General features: G+C 40.1%; 1 protein-coding gene across 1 annotated transcript; it reads left to right on the top strand.

Moving 5' to 3' along the window:
• The first annotated feature begins 1,172 nt into the window (after positions 1 to 1,172).
• On the top strand, positions 1,173 to 26,013 carry LOC147180329 (uncharacterized). Its single transcript, XM_086081639.1, has 8 exons — positions 1,173 to 1,296; positions 5,032 to 5,153; positions 8,096 to 8,357; positions 8,769 to 9,335; positions 19,254 to 19,272; positions 24,213 to 24,449; positions 25,209 to 25,457; positions 25,530 to 26,013. The coding sequence occupies exons 1-8, from the start codon at positions 1,173 to 1,175 to the stop codon at positions 26,011 to 26,013; spliced, it is 2,064 nt and encodes a 687-aa protein (XP_085937765.1).
• The last annotated feature ends 477 nt before the right edge of the window (positions 26,014 to 26,490 follow it).

The raw sequence follows: 26,490 nt of genomic DNA, 5'->3' as shown, positions 1-26,490 counted from the left end.
GCTTTTAGTTCAGCATGAATTGTGTGGTCCGCGTGGCATTTTATTTAATTTGATTATTATTTCATTTTCATTATTATTTTTGGGGGGGTTTAAATATATATATTTTTGTATTTATTCCTTTATTTTACTTATTGTATTTTAGTAATTTATTGACTTTTTTAAAATTATTGTTGGTTTTTACTAGATTTCATGTGTATTTGGATCTCAATGTGCAGCACTTTGGAAACACTTGTTTATAAAATGTGCTTTTGACATAAAGTGGATTGGATTAGTTTAAAAATGATCACATTAAGTAAACAAACTGTACAATGCAAATGCAATACATTTGTACTTCTGAGCATTAGGGGAGCGTAAGATATGATAAGTGTGCTCGACTCGAAGTGCAATGGCGTGTCATCACTAACCTTTATTAGAAGGTAAGTGTTGCATTCAAACCTTGCAGCAGGAATTTGTGAAAGCCACAGATGACAAAACTGGCCAAAAGTACAAATATTGCATATATCAGTAATATATCAGATACTGCATCAAATGTTTGATACTAGCTAATGCCAGTACTAGAGCAATAAATTAAACTCATAACATTTGATGGTTAAATCGCATCCCTGATAATAAACGTTCAGTTTACGGTACCTCAAAATGCTTGTTCATCTTGATGGCAAATTTTTAATCTGCACATTCACCACAATAAATCCAATTTAAACTTTACATATCGGGAACAACAGACTGAAAAAGGGAGAAATGAGACCTCGCAGTTTTATGTCTTTCTAACTGCAGCAAAAATGGCGACATCTGTCGATGACTTGATGACAGTGCTTGCTCTGAAGCCGACAATCTCCAGCAGCCAATCATATCGCAGCGGGGGCGTGTCCTGCCTGACTTCCGACGCACATCTTCTTTCGTTTCTTCACGTAACCAGACGCCCTCCGCTAAATCATTATTTTCGATTTCGTGCTGAACCGACTGCAACCTCCACACAGGACGTTAATCCCTACTTTGATGGACTACGACACCATTGATCAAATCTCAGCGTGTGAATGAACTCGTTTCGGTGCGCGTTGATGCTTCTCGCCCTCCTTAGCTTAGCTTAGCTCGCTAGCCGCTAGCAAAGAGAAGCACGTAACACGTGGTCAAGAAGAGATCAAGTGTGACTTTGTTGGCATTATTGTGCTAAAATGTTTGCAAAAACGGCACCAAAGTACGAGGAGGAATTCTTTGGAGGAGAAGAAGAGAACGAGCAACATCTTGAAATGCTGGACGATGTTTGCGAGGAGCCTCGAGTTGTGCTACACACAGCAGGTTTGTACACTTCTTACTCTCCCTTGCTTAGCACTAGGACTACTATATAGCGTTAAAAATATCAAAATGCAGTCCTCATTACTGTACACAGTAAAATAATTCCAGCCATTATGTTATTGTAACTTAAGTGCATACTACGTTTTCACACATCAATACGTTTTCAATTGATAACATATGATCAAATGTGAATAACTCTTTGAAGTGAGTTTTACAACAAAATACAATTTGAATACGTTAACTTGACTCTATGTGCTAAGCTTAAAAGTAGAAGCCGCATCTTGTAGCCACAAAGCCATGTTAATGCAACACACATATCGTGCCTGAAAGTTACATTTGTTATATATAGAATATGATATATCCTTCAAGCAACCAATCAATCAAAACTTTATTCATAACACACACACACACAATAGAATATATGAATGCATAAATGGCTGGCTTCAGATCAGGAGAGGAGACATCACAATATGCTTTGCTAGAATAACTGTGCCTTTTATTACCCGCAAACAGCAATAAACACTTTTATACTGTGCTAGAATAATTGTAAGTTTTATTACCCGCAGACAGTCATCAATGCCTGTGCTTTGCTCGAATGATTGTACCTTTTATTCCCCGCAAACAGCAATCAATACACTACAACGTTAAGCAGCATAATATGATCATCATCAGCGCTTACCTTGACACTAGACCGGGGAGCCTACGGTCCGGGTGAAGCGAGCTGCAACAACGGCTGGGCAATCGTACGTGTTCCACAGCGGACTCCGTCCGGACCGTGTGCCGCTCCGTCTTTTATTCGTTAGCAAAAAGTTGTGAGCGTGAGAAACCGGGCTGTCCAAGCCCTCTCCCAGAAACTCTTGAGAACATGTTTGCGAAGCAGGGAAGGCTGTAGTATAAACAAGGTATTCACTCCCAGACTGATTCCGCCCTTTATTTACAAATTGTTGGGCACCTGGATTCGTACAACAGTTCAGGACAACAACATATCCTTATATAAGAGGTTACATGAGGACATATCAAACCATGGTTATTTTCCCTTCAAACTCCCTTGAGTGAATCACAATCACTCTAGCTTTTGAGGTTAAGGTAAGAGGGCTCAAAGACAAAAAAAAAAAACTGTGAAAATATCAAATAGATCAATAATATATATATATATATATATATATATATATATATATATATATATATATATATATATATATATATATATATATATATATATATATATATATAGTTAGATAAGATCGAAGCAAAAGTAACTTCATTTAAATATAAAGAAAGGTACATTAACTCTTTGACTGCCAGACGTTTTCAGAAAAGGGATGCTGTGAGTGCCAGCCGATTTAAGCATTTTGACTGATCTTTCAAGGTCCATGGAATATTTTCTGTTTGGACTATGGAAACACACATACTGCCAAATGAAAGATTGAACTCTCATCTTTCATCAGCAAAAAAAGTTTGTTTCTACCTTATTCCGTTCTTCAGTAATCAACAATAGAAAATGGTTAGTTTCATCCAAATGCTCTTGTTTTGGACCAAAATACGGAGAAATCAAGCTTTTAGTGAAACTATATTATAGTGAAATTTACACTTCTTTTTGTCCATGAATGATGCCACAAACACCTAAACAGTGCTTTACTTCTATAACACACTACCAACAAGAATGAAAAAGTGTTTTTTGATAGCAAAATACGTTTATTTACATTCAACAGTGTAACAATTTGACTAAACTATTTACAAATGTGTGCAACTGTGGTACTATTTACAATTATGTTGGATGTTTCAACGACAGTTTTTCTTTTTGTGTAACACTCCCCTGCGTGCAAGGAGACGCAACAGGATTTGCACAACACATTAGTTTCACTGCGATTGCCTCTTCGCGTGCAGAAGCTACACTTTCTTGCCGGCTGTTTTTTCCGGGGAATAGCAAGTATATACTGCAGTGTGTGTTGCCATCAAGTCTACTATCAGGATCATGCTACGGTTACGTTACGGTGGTGTTACGTCTGGCTTCCTCATGTCCTTCAGTTGCTATACCGGGTGGTAAGAGATGTTCTGATCCATCTTATCCACTCCATTCATGGTGGCATCGTAGTCCAGAAGCCAGTGTCTTTTCCGTGATCAGACTGTACCCGCTCCTCCGATGAATATGTATTGGACTCGGGGTACTCTTCATTGTCCGATCGAATGTCCGCTTGTGCAGCTCCGGCGTTAGCAGCGCTAGCCGGTGAGGCTTTATGACGTGACCATCGTCGCGCGTCAACGCTTCCAACTTCGGTGTCAAGCTCGGAGTCACCATCATCATCATCATCAATGTGCATTGGTCGATGCTTTTCGACTACTCTCCATCGTCCGATCGAATGTCTGCTTGTGCAGAAGTGCTCGGTCGGTTGTGCTCCGCGTTTTCCGGCGTTAGCATCGCTAGCCGGTGAGGCTTTACTACGTGATCATAATGGCCGCGTCAACGCTTCCAACTTCGGCGTCAAGCTCGGAGTCACCATCATCATCATCGTCGACATCAATGCGCTTTTTAGTATTGATTTCCGTCTTTGAAAAAAATGCTCAAGCGTGAGCTGCTTGCAACCGGTCGCCATTGTTGCTTCATCAGCCATTGTCCCCTCAACACTCTAGCTCCGCCTCACGTCTTCGACTGACGCCCACCCAATCTTGTCCAAAGAGAGTCATCGCTGCCATCTAGGGGCCAAAACGAGTCATTATACTAACTAGATCTGCTTGATACTTTCAGCACAGCTGCCCAAGGCTTTCCTACACCCATTTAAAAAAAAAAAAAAAAAAACGTAGTGAACGTTTTTTAACGTCTTCGGCGCCCCTCCGTAGGTTTTTTCTAAACGTTATATAACGTTTTTGGCAGTAAAAGAGTTAATATGAACTAAAATCTACATTTAAATAAACTTGTCTTGAGCCTGCTCTTAAAATCTTGAACGTTCTTTGGGGCCCTGAGTTCCTCCGGCAGACTGTTCCAAAGGCGAGCGAAGGCTGTAGCACTGAAAGGACGCCGTGAGTGTACTCGTTTTTCAACATTTTGCCACGTTACGACCACAAAAACAAATGTATTTATTGAAATTTTATCTGAACGATGAACACAAGCTAGGTTAGATGGAGAGCGTTTGTGAAACACAATCTTAAGAATAATTGTTGATTTTTTTGGTTGCTCAATGAATATTTGCTGATTTTTTTTTCTATCTCCTCTCCGCCGCCCTGCAACTACGTTTAAGGTTCTTTACTTCCTCATTTCTCCTTGGATCCATGGACCTTGGGTCTATGTTTTTTGTTGTCACTGGGGCAAGTGACAAGTGCCAGTTGTAGTTTTTTAAATGGTCAAGAATAAAATCACAGGGGGGGGGGCAGGTAAGACAAGTGGAGGATATTTGTTTAAAACCTTGATTTATTTGGAGATATATTATATTATATTATATTATATTATATTATATTATATTATATTATATTATATTATATTATATTATATTATATTATATTATATTATATTATATTATATTATATTATATTGACTCTCTGGGCAAATTGACTCTCTGGGCTTTGAGAGATGAGATTGGCATGCCTTAAAAGTCAATTCAGCTATGACGGTGCCCCCCCCCAATGGTCCGGTTCGATTTGGGTTTTTTATGCATCGTACCGTGTGCGATAGGCCCAAGTCAAGGGGCTGCTGTCGAAACAATAATACACATCAACTCACGCTTGTCTTCTTGTGTCTTGCAGACGTCGGTGAGGAATATCTTCGTCCTGACGAACAGGAAGTGAAGTCTCCTCATGTTAAAAAGGAGGAGGAGCATCCTTACATCAAAGAGGAAGAAAAGCCTCTTTTTGTCAAAGAGGAGGAGGTTGAGGATGATGTCACCAAGTCACCACTGATCTTCGCCCCTTTAAAGAGTGAAGATGACGTCAAGGGTGAGTGTGAGGAGGACAGAGAGGCGGAGCTTCCAAGCAGCAACTCAACTCCTCAACACATGACGACAGAAGGTGATGCAAACCACTGGCGACCACCGCAAGCACAAAGTAATGACATAAGGTCTAAAGATAGGCCGATATGTTTTTTTCAGGTTCGATACAGATTATTAGTTGGGTGATAACCGATATTTGAAGCTGATATTCATTTTCATGGCGCATATTGGCGTCAACATTTTCTAAAATACATTGTATCGTCTTAAAAAGTTAAATGGAAACTTAAGCAAGTTATTTCCACAGCTCTCTAGTTCTCTACAGTAAATATTTTCACGCCAAAATTTAAAAATTCCTGAAATCTTAAACTTTCACATTTCAATGTCGAACAAAAACAAATGGTTCAAAAGATTCCTAGGGTCAGTAGCATCTCTTATAAAGTTAACTGAAAATGTAAATATATAGCTCCCTGAGATTAAAATGGTTTTACATTTACCTTATTTCGGCCGTCAGATAAAAAAAAAAGAAAAAGAGCTCATACCGATATTGACCAAAATGCCCAATATCGGCCTGTATCGGTCTATCTCTTATAAGGTCCCACTCTCCTCAAGATGATGATGATGATAATGAATATGCTATCGGTGATAGGGCATGAGCTCAAAATGGAGTTTGAAAGCGCACACAACACACACTGGGGCAAAACCTTTTTCCTGCTCAGATTGGGGCAAAAGTTTCTCTCAAAAGTCAACTTTAGCAATGAACAAAAGAACACACACTGGTGCAAAACCTTTCCATAGATCAAAGTGATCCATGTGTGGGGTTGAGTCGCCCAAATATATATATATTTTTTGATGGGCCAGTCCGAGTGTGCGGTGGGCCCAAATCAAGGTGCCGCTTCAGAAACAATAATACACAACATCAAGTCATGCTAGGCCATTTGGGGGCCCTAAGCAAAATAATGTCATGTGGCCCATATGTGCGCCATTTATTCACCGTATACTGTGTAACCCATACAGCCACATTTCATATATATTAGTCAGATGTTGTAGCACTGCAGAAAGTAATTTAAACTTCTCATCCCAACTGTTTGTTAGTACTTGTAGTATATGCTGCCAAACCTCATTTGAAAAAATGAAAAGATAGAATGTGTACTGTATTTGTTTTAAGCTTGTAATTGTGTTGAAACTCACAAAATAAGTTGTTTTAAAGTCAAGCAAACTATAATAAACAATTAGGGTTCTAAATGAACTTTTTTTTTTAATCATCAACCAATGTATGTTTTTTCAATGAGAAGATAGTTTCTTTTTTTATCATCACTGAAACAAAATATTAAAACTGGTGTTTTCTTCACAGTGAGTACTTTAGTGTATTTTGTTTTTAAACAAATACAAATGCCTCCTTAACAGAGACCACTTTCTGCGAACAAATTTGTGTCTTTCTTAAACACTATCCAACATGTCAGTCAGTTACATAGTGAATTGTTTCATTTTATAAACTGACGATTTTTTGTGTAACATTGCAAAAGTAAATAAATAAAATTACTTAAATATTAAATCCAATTATATCGATATTAATAAATTGTGTGCTTCAAAAAGTCGAACCATAAAATATGTTTCAAAATGTTGCGTATGCAAAACAGAGTCAGTTGCTGGACACTTTTTTTTTTTTTTTTTTTTACCTCCAGGACGTTCCTAACAAACTCCTCCTATTCCATTGCTCTTCCTATCTACACCATGATAGAATAACTTGAACCCTGCTCCTAAACTTCTAGCTTTGCTCCCTTTCCACCTGGTCTCCTGAACACATAATATGTCCACCTTCCTCCTCCGCATCATGTCAACCAGCTCTCTACATTTTCCTGTCATGGTTCCAACATTCAAAGTCCCTACTCTCGGTCCCAGACTCTTGGTGTTCCTCTTCTCTTCCTTCCTACAAACACACATTCCTCCTCTCCTGCTTTGACCAACAGTAGTCCAGTTTCCACCGGCACCCTGTAGGTCAACAGCACCCATGGCGGTCGTTGTTAACCCGGGCCTCGACCGATCTGGTATAGAAGTCATGTATTTGATTCACATGTATGTTTGATTTGGCCAACGTTTTTACGTCGGATGCCCTTCCTGACACAACCCTCTGTATTTATCCGGGCTTGGGACCGGCACAAGAAGACATTGGCTTGTGCCCCCTTGCAGGTACATTAATACACTTAAATGCAACATTTAAATGAATCTGATTAGTTGATTAATTGATTGGATAATCGATAAATTAATCGATTTAAAAAAATATTCAATAGTGACAGCACTAAGCACGTACTAATTGTGAATGGGTGGCCTTTCTTTTGCTGTTTTCACAGATGGACGTAGCTAGAAAGGGGCATTAGTGCCATTGTGCGCCGTTAGGAGATGCGATGTAGCCGACTGTCAGCCAATCGCCGTGGCATCCTCATTTGCATGAAAATCAAGACGGCCCGGAGCGCAGGCTTGACATTGTGGAATCAAATCGACTCACTGGGCTCGGAGAGATGAGATTGGTGCATCTTAAAAGCCAGGCTTGTGCGGTTCCCGTCGGAGGGTGTCCATTTTAGATCTGATCATGTGCGGGATTGTGTCGCCAACCGTCTTAAAAAAAAAAAAATCACAGATGGTTCGGTTCAAGTCGGGTTCTGACGCATCGCACCCTGTGCGGTGGGCCCAAGTCAAGGTGCCACTGTAGAAACAATAATACACAACATCAAGTCACGCTTGAGATTTGACTTAACTAAACCAAATGTATGTTTGTCTTCTTGTGTCCCGCAGACGTTGGTGAGAAATGTCTTCGTCCTGAGGAACAGGTGGTGAAGTCTCCTCATGTGAAACAGGAGGAAGAAGAGCATCCTTACATCAAAGAGGAAGAAAAGCCCCTTTTCGTCAAAGAGGAGGAGTTTGAGGATGATGTCACCAAGACACCACTGACCTTTGCCCCTTTTGAGAGTAAAGATGAAGTCATGGGTGAGAGTGAGGAGGACAGAGGGGCGGAGCCTCCGAGCAGCTCAACTCCTCAACACATGGAGACAGAAGGTGATGCAGACCAATGGGGATCATCACTAGCACAAAGTGATGACATAAGGTCACAGTCTACTGACACTGACGATGATGAATACGCTAAAGGTGATCATGCTGACAACAACCGCTGCAAATGTTCTCAGTGTGCGAAAACATTCAGTTCAAAAGGGAGTTTGAAAGTTCACCTGAGAAAACACACTGGAGAAAAACTTTTTTCTTGCTCAGACTGCGGCAAAAGCTTCTCTCAGAAGGGACATTTAAAAATACACAAAATAACACACACTGGAGAGAAACCTTTTTCCTGCCCAGACTGCAGCAAAAGCTTCTCTGACAAGGGATATTTAAAAATACACAAAAGAACACACACTGGAGAAAAACCTTTTTCCTGCCCAGACTGCAGCAAAAGCTTCTCTCACAAGGGAAATTTAACAAAACACAAAATAACCCACACTGGAGAGAAATCTTTTTCCTGCTCAGATTGTTGCAAAAGCTTCTATGACAAGATAACTTTAACAATACACAAAAGAACACACACTGGAGAGAAACCTTTTTCCTGCTCAGACTGTGGAAAAAGCTTCAATGACAATAGTACTTTAACAATACACAAAAGAACACACACTGGAGAGAAACCTTTTTCCTGTTCAGACTGCGGCAAAAGCTTCAATGACAAGAGTACTTTAACAAAACACAAAAGAACACACACTGGAGAAAAACCTTTTTCCTGCCCAGACTGTGGCCAAAGCTTCTCTGACAAGGGAAATTTAAAAAGCCACTCAAGAACACACACTGGAGAAAAACCTTTTTCCTGCTCAGACTGCAGCAAAAGCTTCTCTCAGAAGTCCGCTTTAACAGTACACACAAGAACCCACACTGGAGAAAAACCTTTTTCCTGCCCAGACTGTGGTAAAAGCTTCTCTCAGAAGTCCACTTTAACAGTACACACAAGAACCCACACTGGAGAAAAAGCTTTTTCCTGTTCAGACTGCGGCAAAAGTTTCTGTGACAAGAGAAATTTAAAAAGCCACTCAAGAACACATGCTGGGAAGAAACCATTTAGTTGCAGTGTTTGTGCTAAAAGATTCTCTAGTAAAAAGCTTGTTGAGACACACAAGTGTGCTTGTGAGAAAAGCAGCGATCTTTAAAGCTTAAAAAGATGAAGGGAGTGAGTCTGGTGTGCTGTAAAAGTGTAAATGATTTTGAATAAAATAGAGAGGGAGGAAATAAGTGATCCCGCTTATTTAAAAAATGTTCAGACTTAGAAATTAATAAGTCTTTGATTTTTATGGCAACTTTATTTTAACAGTGATAGACAGAATATCAGAAAAAATTTGAAAGAAGGACATGGGGGGGAAAAAAATTGCATTTTGTTGAGGGAGATCATTAACCAGCTCCTCTCGTGTCGTCCTTCGCTGATCTCGACCTTTTTCATATTGATTAAGACCCCACGAGCTGATATCTTGCATGGAGCCCCCCAGAACCCAAAATGTTGCAGCAACAAAACTTAAAGGGGAAGTCAACCCAAAATGTTCTTAACAATATGTTGTATGTGCCTCCACTCGTCTAAAGACGGCATTCAGGTTAATATTGCGTTTATCTTGAACATTGCTCCAGTTCCAAGTGTCAGCGGCTACGACAATGACCTCAAATCATGTCGGATATCTTTTGCAGTGAAAAAGTATTTGCCCTCCTCTCAAATTCTCACTTTTATTGCACAGTTTGCCCACTTGAATGATTAAAATCATCAAACAAATGTCAAAATCAAAGATAATCCAAATAAACATACAATGCAGTTTTTTTAAAGTGGAGATTTTATTTTTTAAGGACAAAACACTATTCAAAGCTGCCTGGCCCTGTCAAAAGTATTCACGTTCATTACGTTCATAGATATGAGGGTTTCAGAAGACTTAAGAAGAATCAACTCCAGCTTTACTTAAAAGTGTAAACGTAATGCTTTCAAAGCTACTCAAACTATAAACTATGAATATGAAATGTTTTTAAAGTTTTCTTTTAATGTGTTTAAACGCCAATGTATGCTTTAGTAATATTGTAAGCTACTTTTGTTTTCTCTGCTTTGCTTCCGAATGTCGTTAACGGTTGTGTTTGTTGACGTTTGTAGGTGTTGTGTATTTGCTTATGTGAAGCACATTGAGTTGCCTTGTGTATGAAATAGAAATAAAATATAGAAGAAAAAGCCACCTTGCCATTTTCCCAAATTAGCGTGGAAAATACCTTCAGGGACACACAAAGCCAGATGTGCAGTATGGCCACGTTCGGAGTGTTTTAAGTCTCGGCTTAAGACCCACTTTTATTCCTTGGCTTTTAGTTCAGCATGAATTGTGTGGTCCGCGTGGTATTTTATTTAATTTGATTATTATTTCATTTTTATTATTATTTTTGGGGGGGTTTAAATATATATATTTTTGTATTTATTCCTTTATTTTACTTATTGTATTTTAGTAATTTATTGACTTTTTTAAAATTATTGTTGGTTTTTACTAGATTTCATGTGTATTTGGATCTCAATGTGCAGCACTTTGGAAACACTTGTTTATAAAATGTGCTATAGACAAAGCGGATTGGATTAGATTAAAAGTGATCACGTTACGTAAACCGGCAGTACAATGCAAATGCAATACATTTGTACTTCTGAGCATTAGGGGAGCGTAAGATATGATAAGTGTGCTCGACTCGAAGTGCAATGGCGTGTCATCACTAACCTTTATTAGAAGGTAAGTGTTGCATTCAAACCTTGCAGCAGGAATTTGTGAAAGCCACAGATGACAAAACTGGCCAAAAGTACAAATATTGCATATATCAGTAATATATCAGATACTGCATCAAATGTTTGCTACTAGCTAATGCCAGTACTAGAGCAATAAATTAAACTCATAACATGTGATGGTTAAATCGCATCCCTGATAATAAACGTTCAGTTTACGGTACCTCAAAATGCTTGTTCATCTTGATGGCAAATTTTTAATCTGCACATTCACCACAATAAATCCAATTTAAACTTTACATATCGGGAACAACAGACTGAAAAAGGGAGAAATGAGACCTCGCAGTTTTATGTCTTTCTAACTGCAGCAAAAATGGCGACATCTGTCGATAACTTGATGACAGTGCTTGCTCCCAAGCCGACAATCTCCAGCAGCCAATCATATCGCAGCGGGGGCGTGTCCTGCCTGACTTCCGACGCAGATCTACTTTCGTTTCTTCACGTAACCAGACGCCCTCCGCTAAATCATTATTTTCGATTCCGTGCTGAACCGACTGCAACCTCCACACAGGACGCACATCACTATAATGGACTGCAACATAATTTATTAAATCTCAGCGTGTGAATAAACTCGTTTCGGTGCGCGTTGATGCTTCTCGCCCTACTTAGCTTAGCTTAGCTTAGCTCGCTAGCCGCTAGCAAAGAGAAGCACATAACACGTCGTCTAGAAGAGATCAAGTGTGAAAAAAAATAGATTATTGTTAACATTGTTAACATTTTTACTGTTTTACTTTATATTTTAACTGTTTTGAATTTAGTTATAACTGTGTAGATGTAGGTATAATTATGTTAACTCAGTATTGCTCAATGAATAGTACTGTCTATTGTATTCTTATCTGTCTCTTGCCTGGGAAAAAGGAAGGTAACAGGTTTCTTTTCTATATTATCTAAAGGGAGTATAGTTGGTACGAGTCTCCGTTCGGTCGAAGAGAGTCCAAGGACAGGCTGATATACTGCTCTTCAAGTCTAATCTGATTTGTACCTATGGGAACTTACTGAAGGGAGGGAAGAGGGATTTTCTTGTATTCACTGATTTTCAATAAATGTGCTGTGTGCTGGAGGAGGAGACACACTTTTGAACAGATCACTGCTTGGGTGTCTTCATTTGTGTGATCAGAAGCTTCTGACTAATTACCTTTGCAAAGGGCCTTCTTCACAGAGACTCAACTTCAATTTATTGGAACACGCAATCATTATCCAGAATATTTTATAAATGATAAAAATATTGTTTGAAAAAATTTCAGACATAGCTAATAATTTAAATGAGAATTTTGTTCAAAAATATATAAGTTACTTTCATATACTGATAAAACGTCTTTACCCATCTCGAAATGGGAAACAGACTTGTCTATAGCTTTGGAATCTGACTTTTGGATTCAAGTTTGTGAAAACGATTTTAAAATGACAAAACACACAAATTTACAACTTATCCAATATAAAATTATTCATAGAACAAAACACTACAGACACTTATTTTCATGCTTTATGGTTATGTACTCCGGTTATGTATTTCTGGACTAAAGTCTTAGAAAAACTTTCCACTGTCTTGGACTATAGGATACCGTTCTCTCCAAACTTGTGTTTGCTCGGTGACTTAACAACAACTGACTTACCACATAAACAATTTCAATCTTCACTTGTAGCCCTTACTTTCGCAAAAAAACCCAATTCTTGTTAACTGGAAAAATAAACAAACTCTGAATATCGACCAATGGTCTAACCTCCTCATAAATCACATTTTAATGGAAAAAATATCTGCCTCAAATAAAAACCAAATATCAAAATTTATAGAAACATGGTCTACGTATATAGAATATTTTAACCTAAACCTGGTTACTTAATTCTGCCTGTTAGCGAGAGCCACCGCATCGCGATAACTTACATTGATGTTTCTGTATTTGGCAATTTGTAACTAATGGTTGTGTTTTTATAGTCAGGAACCCAGTTGCTGCCAATCGAGGATCGAGCAGATTCACCTCCAATGGGCACTAAGGGTTAATATTCGGATTCATTGCATGCCAGTGGGTTAATTCTGTGGGTGCTGTCCCCCTCTGGCTGGGCGTGGGCGGGTCTGCCCCTCTGTTGGCTGCTGGGTGGCGGCTGCGTCTTGGCCGTTCCCTGGGTGTCTTGGGGGGTGCTGCGTTGGGGGGCTCTCCCTGGTGTCTGGGGCGGCGCCGCTCCGGCGCGGTCCGTCGCTCTGGGCCCGGCGACGCGGTTCGGGAACTGTGGGCCGCCAGGGTGCCCCGTGGTTCCCTCTCCCCTCCCCCTTGCTGCCTCTCCCTCCTCGCCTCTCCCCGCCCGTCCTCCGCCTCCCTGTCCCTTATCCCTCGTCACCCTTCCTCCTCCTCTCCCCCTCTGTCTGCGGCCCTGCCGCTGCCCCTTGCCCTTCTTGTCGTCTCCTTCCCCCCTCCCTTCCCCCTCCCCTATACGCCTTCCTTCCTCTCCCCTGGGCCAGGGGTTCCATCCGTGGCCCGGGTCTCGGCGCCGGTTTGGTATTGTGCCCGCCCCGCTCCGGTGGACCTCCTGGCACCTCATGCGGGTCCCAGTATCCGGGGAGCGAGCCCTATCGCCCCGCCGGGCTGGTCCCATATGCCCGCCAGGGTCCCGGTTGGGTGGGTGGGGGTTTGGTGGGCGGGTGCGCCTCCTGCCCCCGTCCGGTTGGGGGGGGGGCCCCGCTTGTCGCTCCTCTTAACTCACTGCACAATACACTTTTATAGACATATAAGGCAAATAACACACTTTGGGAGGGGTGGGGTAGGGTGGAATCACCGTCTTCGCCCTACAACTTCCCTCCAATTTTAATGCACCACACAACTGTGTGTGTGTGTGGGGGGGGGGTGTGCTATCGGTTGGGGCAGACCGCAGTATAGAGCAGTGCTGCGGTCCCCTGTCCGTGTCCCCGCCGCGACGCCCCCCCCCCCCCTCATTAATTTTTTTTTATGCACCACACACACACACACTTGTATATACACTGGGTGGGGTTCACATTCAAGGTTTAGGGGTTGAGTTCGCCAGTCGGCGAGCTGGCGGACTCAGTAAAAGGGGTTAGCTTTCACTAAGAACGCTGGAGTGACGACCGGGGCCTTTCCCCGCTGGGCCTGGGGTTCGGGGGTGCTCCCATCTCCCCTTCTGCCCTCGGTGTTCCGTCCCTCCACGTGGCGGGGGGTGGGGTGGGGTGGGCGCAGGTGCCCTCTCCGCTTCGCTGTCCGGCCCCTCTTCGGCGCCGATGCCTGTGTGCGGGGGGTCCCCGGGGACTGGGGGTGTGGGGCTGCCGGTTGGTCGGGGTGGAGTCGGGGGGTGCTGGGGGTGGGTGGGTGTCTGGGGGCCTGGGGGCGGCTGGGGCTGGGTTGGGGTGGATGGCGGGGGTGGATGGGGGTCGTGGGGGGAGCGGGGGCTGTGTACCGGTGGGGTGCCTGGCGGGGCTGCAGTGCCCCGTCCTGCTGCGTTGGGTTGGGGGCGCGGGCCGTGTTGGGGTGGGGGGCGCTCCTGCTCCTGGATTTGCTCTCCGGCCGGTGGCCCTGGCGGGGCCCGGGAGTCGTCCTTTGACGCTGCCGTGGCCTGGGGGGCCCTGAGGTGTTGCGCTTGCTCTGTCCTGGCGGGGGTCGACGGCTCCCCTCTTTGGTGGAGATTTTCATGCATGCCAGATCCACCACACCAGCACCACGAAACTCAGACACAATCGGCTTCTTCCTCTGGTCGTTGAATTGGTGGAGGCTGGTGTCTGATCGCACTCTGCTTTGTCTGTCCTTCCTTCCTTTCCTCAGTCTCTCCTTTGGTCTCTTGAGGTCTCCCTGATTTGTTGGAATTTAGATGTTTCTGGGTTTGGTTAAGAACTCTGGTTGACGGCCCGGTGGGTGGTGTCTGGTCGGTGCTGGATTTCACTTTCCTTTCTTTTCTTTGGTCCTTCCTCGGGTCTCCTGACGGCGGTGTTCGGTTTAGGTGAACGGTATGGGATTTTTTTAATAGGTTTTTGGTGAACTAACGAATACACACACACTCGCACATACACATACACATACTCACCCACATACAAAATAATAAAACAAAAAATAAAAAGAGCAATGTTGATGACATTACCGAATGAACAATACTGAGCTCTTTAAAAAAAAAAGAAAAAAGAATTGTTAATGTTGGCAGTAATTTGGCAGAAGAAATCCCTGAGCCACAAAACAAATGTCAAATAGATAAGCACATTAAAAATAATTCATCCACTATGTGGCTTAATGCTGTTAATGATACAGAAGTATTAAATTAGTAAAAAGTATTATAAAATATGTTGTGCAACCTTTCACATATATATGTAATTTGTCGTTTAAAGAGGTATATTTCAATCAAAAATGAAAATCGCAAAAGTTATTCCTATTCATAAAAATAGAGAAAGACACATATTCACTAATTATAGAGCAATATCACTGCTGCCACAGTTCTCAAAAATTCTCAAAAAATTATTTTCATATCGACTGGGCGATTTTATTGAGAAACATAAGCTTTTAAGTGAAAATCAAAATGGGTTTAGAGAAAAACGGACCACCTCAATGGCAGTCATGGAACTCGTAGAAGCAATATCTAGTAACATACATAATAAAACATTTACTGTTGGAATTTTTATAGATTAAAAAAAAAAGCATTTGATACTATAGATCATTCTATACTAATGAATGAATTAGAAAGATATGGCATAAGAGGTTTGGCATATAAATGGATTAAAAGTTATTTGGATAATAGATATCAGTACTTACAGTTTAACAACATACAATCAAAACACTTGCAGATTACTCATGGAGTCCCCCACGGGTCTATGCTAGGCCCCAAATTATTTATATTGTATATAAATGATATCTGTTGTGTCTCAAAAATATTCAAAAGTGTCTTATTCGCCGATGACATAACTCTCTACTGTTCAGGAGAAAACCTGAAGCAGCTTCTGACTGCCGTGGAGAATAAATTGAACACATTAAAAAACTGGGTTGACTTAAATAAATTATTAAACTTAAACAAAACCAAGTTTATAGCTTTTGTTACTAGACAAACCACACAACAGGTCAAAATTATGGTAAATTCAATTGAAATCGAAAGAGTGTATGAAAATTAATTTTTGGGAGTAGTTATTGATGAAAAATGATGTTGGAAGTCACACATAGAAAATGTCAAAAGGAAAATGTCCAAAATGATAGGGATACTCTCTAAAACTAATCAGAAATCATTCTACACATGATATTGTTCATTATTATTACCATATCTGACCTATTGTGCGGAAATCTGGGGAAACGCATATAAAACAAATACCCATCCTGTTTTCAAATTGCAAAAAAGAGCCATAAGAATTATAAATCGATCAAAATATACAGAACCAACTCTCTTTTCTCTCAGTTCTCTATTTATTAAATCAAATACAAATACGCTCCATACACGATCGAAGCTTCCAGCAGCCAATCATATCGCAGTGTGGGCGTGTCCTCGACTTCTCCCAAGTCTCCTTTCGCTTCTTCACGACACCAGACGCCCTCCGCTAAATTATTCTTTCCGATTTGGTGCTGAACTGACTGCAGCCTCCACACAGGACGCCCATCGCTACTTTGAAGGACTACAACATCATTTATTAAGTCTTTGTGGCCGGATCAACTCGTGTCGGTGCACGTTGAAGATTCGCGGCTTAGTTAGCTTAGCTTATTTTAGCTTGCTAGCCGCTAACAAGGAGACGCGTTTGGTAATCGCGACACATCGACAACTAGATATCAAGTGTGACTTTTTGGGCGCTATTGTGCTAACATGTGTGCAAGAACGACACCGAAGTACGAGGAGGAACTTTTTGGAGTAAAAGAAGAGAAGGAGCAACATCTTCGACTTCAACTGCTGGGCAATGTTTGCACGCAGCCTCGTGTTGTGCTACGCAGAGCAGGTTTGTACACTTCTTAGCTCGCCTACTTCGTGAAGAACTTGTTTCTATCGTTAAAATAATATCCATGTGTTTGTAGTTCAATAGAATCCTACAGAGCCCCAAAGGCTAGTGATGAATACATGGGTATGAACTGAACTACGTAAACAGGCAGAACAAAAAAGGAGGAGTGGCTCTGTATGTTGATGAAGGATTAGAATACAAAAAAAGTGGAGAAGATGAATGCCATTATTCTGGAAATTTGTATGGAAAAAAGGGAAGAATATATTGGTTGGTTGTGTATACAGAGCTCCGGGGTCTGATATTGAATTATTTAATAATTGTAGGGAGATAATGTTTTCCAGCGATGAAAAAAAACAAGGACGTGTTAGTTTGCAGGGATTTCAATTTGGATCTTTTAAATCCTAATAAGCATGAACTAACTGATGAATTTATCGATGTAATGTTTAGTATGAGTTTATTTCCTTTAATCACAAAACCAAGCAGGGTAACATCTTATTCCGCCACACTAATTGATAATATATTTACTCACTGTATGGATAATACCTCGATTTGTGGATTACTTCTGAATGACATCAGTGATCATCTGCGACTGTTTGTGAGGTATGATTGGAATTTTGTTATTGTCTGTGAATCTTAATGTGTTTAACTATAAAATAATAAGAACAGAAGAATCTATTGACAGCTTAAGAAATGAATTACTGATAACAGAGAGAATAGTATACGAGGAGACTGACATTAACAAATCATATGAAACATTCCTGCGAATATTTAAAGCATTATTTGATAAGCATATTGTCCAATAAAATGTTACGACCAGAAGAAAAGATACACAGAAAAAACATGGATCACGAAAGGGCTACAAAATGCATGCAAAAAAAAAGAACACATTATACAGGAAATTCTTAAAATTAAGAACTGTAGAAGCAGAAAAGAAATATAAGATATACAAAAATAAGTTAATTAATATTATGAGAAAATCTAAGAAAGATTACTATAATTGGACAAGAATAAAACCAACAAAAGGGATATGGAACGTGTTATTATCTGGAATGGTTCAACAAAAAGTTTTCCTGAATATTTTATTGAGGATAGCAAAACATAAATAATATGAATGATGTGGGTTTAATCGATTTTTTTGTAAGTGTGGGGCCCAAACTGGCAGAACAAATTGCAAACCTACAGCCGGAAGAAGGGTTGGGGAGGGTCGGGAGCTTTATTGATAGCAACCACAGCTCAATGTTTTTAAATCCTGCAACTGAAAAAGAGATTCTTGATATTGTTGGCAAATGCAAGGGCAACATTTCCACAGACTGGAACGACATTGATATGTTTTTGATTAAGAAAGTAATTGATGTAATTGTAAAGCCATTAACCTATATGTGTAATTTGTCCTTGTCATCGGGTGTATTCCCAGATCAAATGAAAACTGCCAAGATCGTCCCGATTTACAAAGCGGGAGACAGAAGTCAATTCACTAATTAAAGGCCGGTCTCTCTACTTTCTCAATTCTCAAACATTTTAGACATTTTTTTTGCAAATAGCCTAGATAATTTCATTGAAGAGTATGAATTGATAAATTACAGGTCAATATGGATTGAGACCAAAGAGGTCCACGTGGAAGAAATAACCAGTTCTCTGGACCCCCCAAAAATGTAGCAGGAGTATTTGTAGATTTAAAAAAGGCATTTGACACAATAGATCATCATGTACTAGTTAGGAAACTTGAAAAATATGGAATTAAAGGAGTTACACTCAACTGGCTGACAAATTAGCTATCTAATACATAATATTCACATGACGTCACCGACCCCCACCTATCGACCCAGCGGGCCTTTCGTGGGGCAAACGACTAGCAAGACAACGCAACCAAATGCTGAGCGCTCGCGTTACTTACTACAAGTTACTTTGATTCATTCATTTGTTCATTCGTTCCGGATTTTCACGCACCGCTTCATAATGGTGCATAATTGGGCGAACAAAGATGTGAAATGAAACTTCTAAATAGTATTCACATGCCGTCATTTGCCCAACATTGTGTGCCGGTCCATGGAATGTCGAATGGGAACGGCAAAGAAGTGTCCGGAATTACAAAGATACTTCGGAAGGATTTCCAACCGACAAAGTCTACCAAAGTGTGTTCTAACCATTTTGATTAAGGTAAGTGTCATTGTAAGATGGTAAAAATGCTTTTACCATAATGCGATTGTGATCTATGTGAGCCGCTAGCCGTGGCTAGCTCTGGCTAAAAATAGATTTGTGGTCAAGACGTTCGATTTTGAGATCTCTCCAAATACCCTCCTTAAGGTCTCTTATTATTCTTTACCAGCAGCCCAAAAGTTGAAATTGTTGCTAAAGTGTACAAAAATAAGTGATGAATCAACAATAATGTTGTTGTTGTTTTCGTTGTAACATGCTAGCTAGCGCTAGTAGTTAGCGCATTCAGGGAAACTAGCCACTTGTTTTAAAAAAAATAACCTGAGATTCTTCATCTCGAATTCACAATTGATAAATGCGACCAAAATGTTTTCCTATGTACATAAACTACATTTGTATGGTTTCGAAAATCTTAAAGTTTGTGCTATTTGCAGATGACAAACATTTTCTGTTCTGGAGACAACCTGCAGCAGATAGGTAGCTACTGTTAACATTTTTACTGTTTTGAATTTAGTTATAACTGTGTAGGTGTAATTATGTTAACTTAATATAGCTCGATGAATAATGTTTTTGATTGTTTTCTTATCTTTCTCTCTTGCCTGGGAAAGAGAAAAATAATAAGTTTATTTTCTATTATCTAAGGGAGTAGAGTTTGTAGGACTTTCTGTTCGGTCAAAGAAAGTCCAAGGACAAGCTGGTATACTGCTGTCGAAGTCTAATCTGATTTTGCACCTACGGGAACTTGATGGGGGGGGGGGGGGGGGGGGGGGCGCGATTTCCTGTGAACACTGTTTTTCAATAAATGTGCCGTGTGCTCGAGTTTGGGACGGATCACTGCTTGGGTGACTTCAATTGTGTTATCAGAAATTTCTGAATGAACCTCTTCACCAGAATCTCAACTTGGATTTATTGGAACACGTAAAAGAGTACAAAAATATAGTGTACTCTAACACTAACAAAGAATTAAATCAACTTAAACATGGTTTGACCTACACAAACTTTCATTAAATTTGAGTAAAAGCAAACTGATGTTGTTCAATCGTAAAATAAATACACAAATAATACTGAGGATTAATAACGTTCAAATTGAATGGGTTTATGAAAATACATTTCTGGGTGTGATTCTTGATGACAAAATCTGCTGGAAATCCCATATAAAACATGTTAGGGCAAAGGTAGCACGCACTGTTGGAGTTTTGGGAAAGACCAGACACATTAAATGAGAAAACAATGTATATTTTGTTTTGTTGATTAATATTACTGTGTAGAAGTTTGGGGTAATTTCTACAAAACTACAATACAATCATTATGCACACTGCAAAAAAGCCATGAGAATAATAAATCATGCAGGGTACCTTGAATACACCAATAAACGTTTTTTTTTTATTGTGCACACTAGTTAAGGGATCTGTTACATTATTTGTCCAGTTTTAAAATCTATGGGGCAAATAATAATATGCTGCCCGGCAACATACAAAAATGATGTACTGGCACAAAACTCAAAAGTATGTGCATTTCGATCTGTGGTGTGGTTTTGTGGAATGGTCTTGAGGAAAACATTGAAAGAAGTACAAGCATTTGTCAATTTAAGAAATTGTATAACGAAATAATTTTTGCTAAATATACTAGGGAGGAATAATAAAAACAGTGGTTGAGTACAATTTTTGTGAAGGCATTTAAGAATAATGAGTTAAAGTAATAAGTGAGGTATAATTGGGATAGGACGAGATGAGCAGTTGCTTCATCCTATTCCATTTCGAACAGAAAGTATTTTCCTTTGTTAAATGAGTTTCTTTGGAAGTCATTACTATTATTTATGGGGAGCGAAAACAGTTATATTTCATCCTTGTTTTGTGGAATAACTTTTGTTTTATTGTCATTTTTAAATGTTCAAAATAAAGTTGAGTGAAAATGGAGAAACCCAAAGCGTTCTGAACCACTGAATCAATCTGAAGTAATTTTGTTGAAATGGTTCAGTGGCTCGAAGCATCACAAACTTACATCAACTAGGCGGTGAGTTACCGGTCACGGGAAAATAACCACCGCAGATTGTTTATCTTGGCCAAACAATACGCGGCCGCTTCAGTATGATCTAACCACCGTCTGCTCTTTTTCCCTTTCTATAAGGAGTGCATCTAATCAAGAGTGCGAAAAAATACGGACAACCCGTAACAGTTGGCTGCTCTGCAAAAACAGTTATTAGAACAATCAATAAAATCTTAAACTATTTCTTGTGCTACTCAGCCAGCTTCTGGAAGGGAATTGACTACATGTTGTTTTATGTCAGCGGCACATCAGTTTAGTAGGTATAGCATTAGCGTTTTAATGCCATTAGCGATGTTGAGAGGAATTTGTCCTAAAACCCTTAGTCAGGATTGATTGTTTTGTTTTCGTGCTACTACTAGCATTCTCTGCTAGCGACATGTCATGATTACGTGAAGAAGTGCAGACTTATAACCAGGGTTGGAAGGGTTGCTTTTAAGGGTCTCATATTATTCTTTCAACATTCTAAAATGCTTTTCAAATGTGTTAGGGTTGTGTCACTTGTGAAGCAACACCCTTCTCTCTCGAAGGGGCAGTGTTTTCTGTCATGGTAGTGATAGAAAACGTTCTTTGTTTTATTGCGTGTTAAAATAAAACTCAAAGTTGAGATCGGTGAAGAGGTTTTCTTGCAAGAGATCTTTATTCAGAAATTTCTGATGCCATGAAGGATCCTTACTGAATCAGCATCGGTTCCTAAATGTGCCCCCCTTCTGGGCTCATCCCAACTTATACAAAAATTAGTGTTTACAGAAAATAGTCTCCCCCTCCTGTCTCCTGTCCTTGTGGGAAGAGTGAAATACAAAAACAGATAATAAATCTTCAGCTCGTATCTTAGTCCACTCCAGATGTAGGAAAATAATTGGTCCCGGCACTTCTTGGACCGGATAATTTATGGACAGAAACTCTGCTTGCACTTTCAAACATATACTCCTTTAGATAAGAACAGAAACCTTATTAGACATTCCTTTCCCAGGGAATGGAACAAAGACACTATACATCGAATAACATTTGAATTAACTGTTTTCTTATTACTACACAGCTATAACTAAATTCAAAACGGTTAAAATATCAATTGAAACAGTAAAAAATGTTAACAATGTTAACAGTAGTCATGTGCTACAGAGACTATGTTGTAGCGTTAGTTTGTGATTGTTTAGGCAACGGTTATTTTTGCCGTAACCGGCAAATCTCCCACAAACGTTATTTTGGCGTGCAATGTCTCACATTTGCCGTGAATGCTTCTAGACCTTTACAAGCGGTTATGAATAAAATAAATGTGCACATTTAGGCCACTGCGCGCTCGCAATGAGCAAGCCGTTTCGCCGAGACCACTTAGCGCTCCCTTGAGTGAATCACAATCAATCTGGCTTGTGAGGTTAAGGTTAGAGGGCTCGAAGACTAAAAAAAACAAAACCCAGTGAAAATATAAAATAGATCAATAATATATATATCTATATATAGTTAGATAAGATCGAAGCAAAAGTAACTACATTAAAATATAAAGACAGGTACATTAATATGAACTAAAATCTACATTTAAAAAACTTGTCTTGAGCCTGCTCTTAAAATCTTGAACGTTCTTTGGGGCCCTGAGTTCCTCCGGCAGACTGTTCCAAAGGCGAGCGAAGGCTGTAGCACTGAAAGGACGCCGTGAGTGTACTCGTTTTTCAACATTTTGCCACGTTACGACCACAAAAACAAATGTATTTATTGAAATTGTATCTGAACGATGACCACAAAGTAGCACACAATCATGAAGTGGAACAAAATGTAGATTTTATTAACAAACTTGTTGTACAATCCCCCCCTGAAATTAGGGCAATTACAGCTTCAAGTCTTTTGGGGTTTGTCCCGTCGGGAGGCTGAAATGTTTGCCCATTCCTCCTTGCAAAACAGCTCCAGCTCAGCTAGGTTAGATGGAGAGCGTTTGTGAAACACAATCTTAAGAATAATTGTTGATTTTTTTGGTTGCTCAATGAATATTTGCTGATTTTTTTTTTCTATCTCCTCTCCGCCGCCCTGCAACTACGTTTAAGGTTCTTTACTTCCTCATTTCTCCTTGGATCCATGGACCTTGGGTCTATGTTTTTTGTTGTCACTGGGGCAAGTGACAAGTGCCAGTTGTAGTTTTTTAAATGGTCAAGAATAAAATCACAGAGGGGGCAGGTAAGACAAGTGGAGGATATTTGTTTAAAACCTAGATTTATTTGGAGATATATTATATTATATTATATTATATTATATTATATTATATTATATTATATTATATTATATTATATTATATTGACTCTCTGGGCTTTGAGAGATGAGATTGGCACGCCTTAAAAGTCAATTCAGTTCTGACGGTGCAACCCCCCCCCCCCCAATGGTCCGGTTCGATTTGGGTTTCTGATGCATCGTACCGTGTGCGATAGGCCCAAGTCAAGGTGCTGCTGTCGAAACAATAATACACATCAACTCACGCTTGTCTTCTTGTGTCTTGCAGACGTCGGTGAGGAATATCTTCGTCCTGACGAACAGGAAGTGAAGTCTCCTCATGTTAAAAAGGAGGAGGAGCATCCTTACATCAAAGAGGAAGAAAAGCCCCTTTTTGTCAAAGAGGAGGAGGTTGAGGATGATGTCACCAAGTCACCACTGATCTTCGCCCCTTTAAAGAGTGAAGATGACGTCAAGGGTGAGTGTGAGGAGGACAGAGAGGCGGAGCTTCCAAGCAGCAACTCAACTCCTCAACACATGACGACAGAAGGTGATGCAAACCACTGGCGACCACCGCAAGCACAAAGTAATGACATAAGGTCTAAAGATAGGCCGATGTGTTTTTTTCACCCGCTCCTCCGATGAATATGCATTGGACTCGGGGTACTCTCTATCGTCCGGTTGTGCTCCGCGTTTTCCAGCGTTAGCATCGCTAGCCGGTGAGGCTTTATGATGTGACCATCGTCGCGCGTCAACGCAAATGTTCTCAGTGTGCGAAAACATTCAGTTCAAAAGGGAGTTTGAAAGTTCACCTGAGAAAACACACTGGAGAAAAACCTTTTTCCTGCTCAGACTGTGGCAAAAGCTTTTCTTATAAGTCACATTTAACAAGCCACACGAGAAAACACACCGGAGAAAAACCTTTTTCCTGCTCAGACTGCGGCAAACACTTCTCACTAAAGTCAGATTTAACAAAACACACAAGAAGACACACTGGAGAAAAACCATTTACCTGCTCAGACTGCGGCAAACACTTCTCACTAAAGTCAGATTTAACAAAACACACAAGAAGACACACTGGAGAGAAACCTTTTTCCTGCTCAGACTGCAGCAAAAGCTTCTCTCAGAAGTCCGCTTTAACAAAACACACAAGAAAACACACTGGAGAAAAACCTTTTTCCTGCCCAGACTGTGGCAAAAGCTTCTCTGACAAGAGTACTTTAACAAAACACAAAATAACCCACACTGGAGAGAAACCTTTTTCCTGCTCAGACTGTGGCAAAAGCTTCTATGACAAGAGTACTTTAACAATACACAAAAGAACACACACTGGAGAGAAACCTTTTTCCTGCTCAGACTGTGGCAAAAGCTTCAATAACAAGTTCTCTTTAACAATACACACAAGAAAACACACTGGAGAGAAACCTTTTTCCTGCCCAGACTGTGGCAAAAGCTTCTATGACAAGGGAACTTTAACAAAACACAAAATAACCCACACTGGAGAGAAACCTTTTTCCTGCTCAGACTGTGGCAAAAGCTTCTATGACAAGAGAACTTTAACAATACACAAAAGAACACACACTGGAGAAAAACCATTTACCTGCTCAGACTGTGGCAAAAGCTTCTCTCGTAAGTTAGCTTTAACAAGACACACAAAAAAGCACAATGGAGAAAAACCTTTTTCCTGCCCAGACTGTGGCAAAAGCTTCTCTCATAAGTCAGCTTTAACAAACCACACAAGAAAACACACTGGAGAAAAAACATTTACCTGCTCAGACTGCGGCAAAAGCTTCTCTCGTAAGTCAGCTTTAACAAGACACACAAAAAAGCACACTGGAGAAAAACCTTTTTCCTGCCCAGACTGTGGCAAAAGCTTCTATGACAAGAGAACTTTAACAATACACAAAAGAACACACACTGGAGAGAAACCTTTTACCTGCTCAGACTGTGGCAAAAGCTTCTCTCATAAGTCAACTTTAACAAGACACACAAAAAAGCACACTGGAGAAAAACCTTTTTCCTGCCCAGACTGTGGCAAAAGCTTCTCTCAGAAGGGACATTTAAAAATACACAAAAGAACACACACTGGAGAAAAACCTTTTTCCTGCCCAGACTGTGGCAAAAGCTTTTCTCATAAGTCACATTTAACAAGCCACATGAGAAAACACACCGGAGAAAAACCTTTTTCCTGCCCAGACTGTGGCCAAAGCTTCTCTGACAAGGGAACTTTAACAAAACACAAAATAACCCACACTGGAGAAAACCCTTTTTCCTGCCCAGACTGTGGCAAAAGCTTCTCTGACAAGGGAAATTTAACAAGACACACAAAAACCCACACTGGAGAAAAACATTTTTCTTGCTCAGACTGTGGAAAAAGCTTCTCTCAGAAGTCAGCTTTAACAAACCACACAAAAAAGCACACTGGAGAAAAACCTTTTTCCTGCCCAGACTGCGGCAAACACTTCTCACGAAAGTCAGTTTTAAAAATACACACAAGAACCCACACTGGAGAAAAACCTTTTTCCTGCTCAGACTGTGGCAAAAGCTTCTGTGACAAGGGACAATTAAAAAGCCACTCAAGAACACATGCTGGGAAGAAACCATTTAGTTGCAGTGTTTGTGCTAAAAGATTCTCTAGTAAAAAGCTTGTTGAGACACACAAGTGTGCTGGTGAGAAAAGCAGTGATCTTTAAAGCTTAAAAAGATGAAGGGAGTGAGTCTGGTGTGCTGTAAAAGTGTAAATGATTTTGAATAAAATAGAGAGGGAGGAACGCCAATGTATGCTTTAGTAATATTGTAAGCTACTTTTGTTTTCTCTGCTTTGCTTCCGAATGTCGTTAACGGTTGTGTTTGTTGACGTTTGTAGGTGTTGTGTATTTGCTTATGTGAAGCACATTGAGTTGCCTTGTGTATGAAATAGAAATAAAATATAGAAGAAAAAGCCACCTTGCCATTTTCCCAAATTAGCGTGGAAAATACCTTCAGGGACACACAAAGCCAGATGTGCAGTATGGCCACGTTCGGAGTGTTTTAAGTCTCGGCTTAAGACCCACTTTTATTCCTTGGCTTTTAGTTCAGCATGAATTGTGTGGTCCGCGTGGTTTTTTATTTAATTTTATTATTATTTCATTTTTATTATTATTTTTGGGGGGGTTTAAATATATATATAT

This window comes from Leptonotus elevatus, chromosome 1 (assembly GCF_054856555.1).
Source record: "Leptonotus elevatus isolate MCC_2025b chromosome 1, RoL_Lele_1.0, whole genome shotgun sequence".
NCBI lineage: Eukaryota > Metazoa > Chordata > Actinopteri > Syngnathiformes > Syngnathidae > Leptonotus > Leptonotus elevatus.
Note: the sequence above shows the minus strand (reverse complement) of the source record. Positions and strands in the feature narration are given on the sequence as shown.

What these genes read in the sequence shown, in the direction of transcription:
- LOC147180329 (XM_086081639.1), top strand. Translation starts at nt 1,173, where the DNA reads ATGTTTGCAAAAACGGCACCAAAGTACGAGGAGGAATTCTTTGGAGGA. An exon ending in TGATGAATACGCTAAAGGTG is followed by an intron (nt 8,358 to 8,768) that starts ATCATGCTGACA and finishes CTTTAACAATAC; the next exon opens with ACAAAAGAACACACACTGGA. An exon ending in AGCAAAAGCTTCTCTCAGAA is followed by an intron (nt 24,450 to 25,208) that starts GTCCGCTTTAAC and finishes CTATGACAAGAG; the next exon opens with AACTTTAACAATACACAAAA.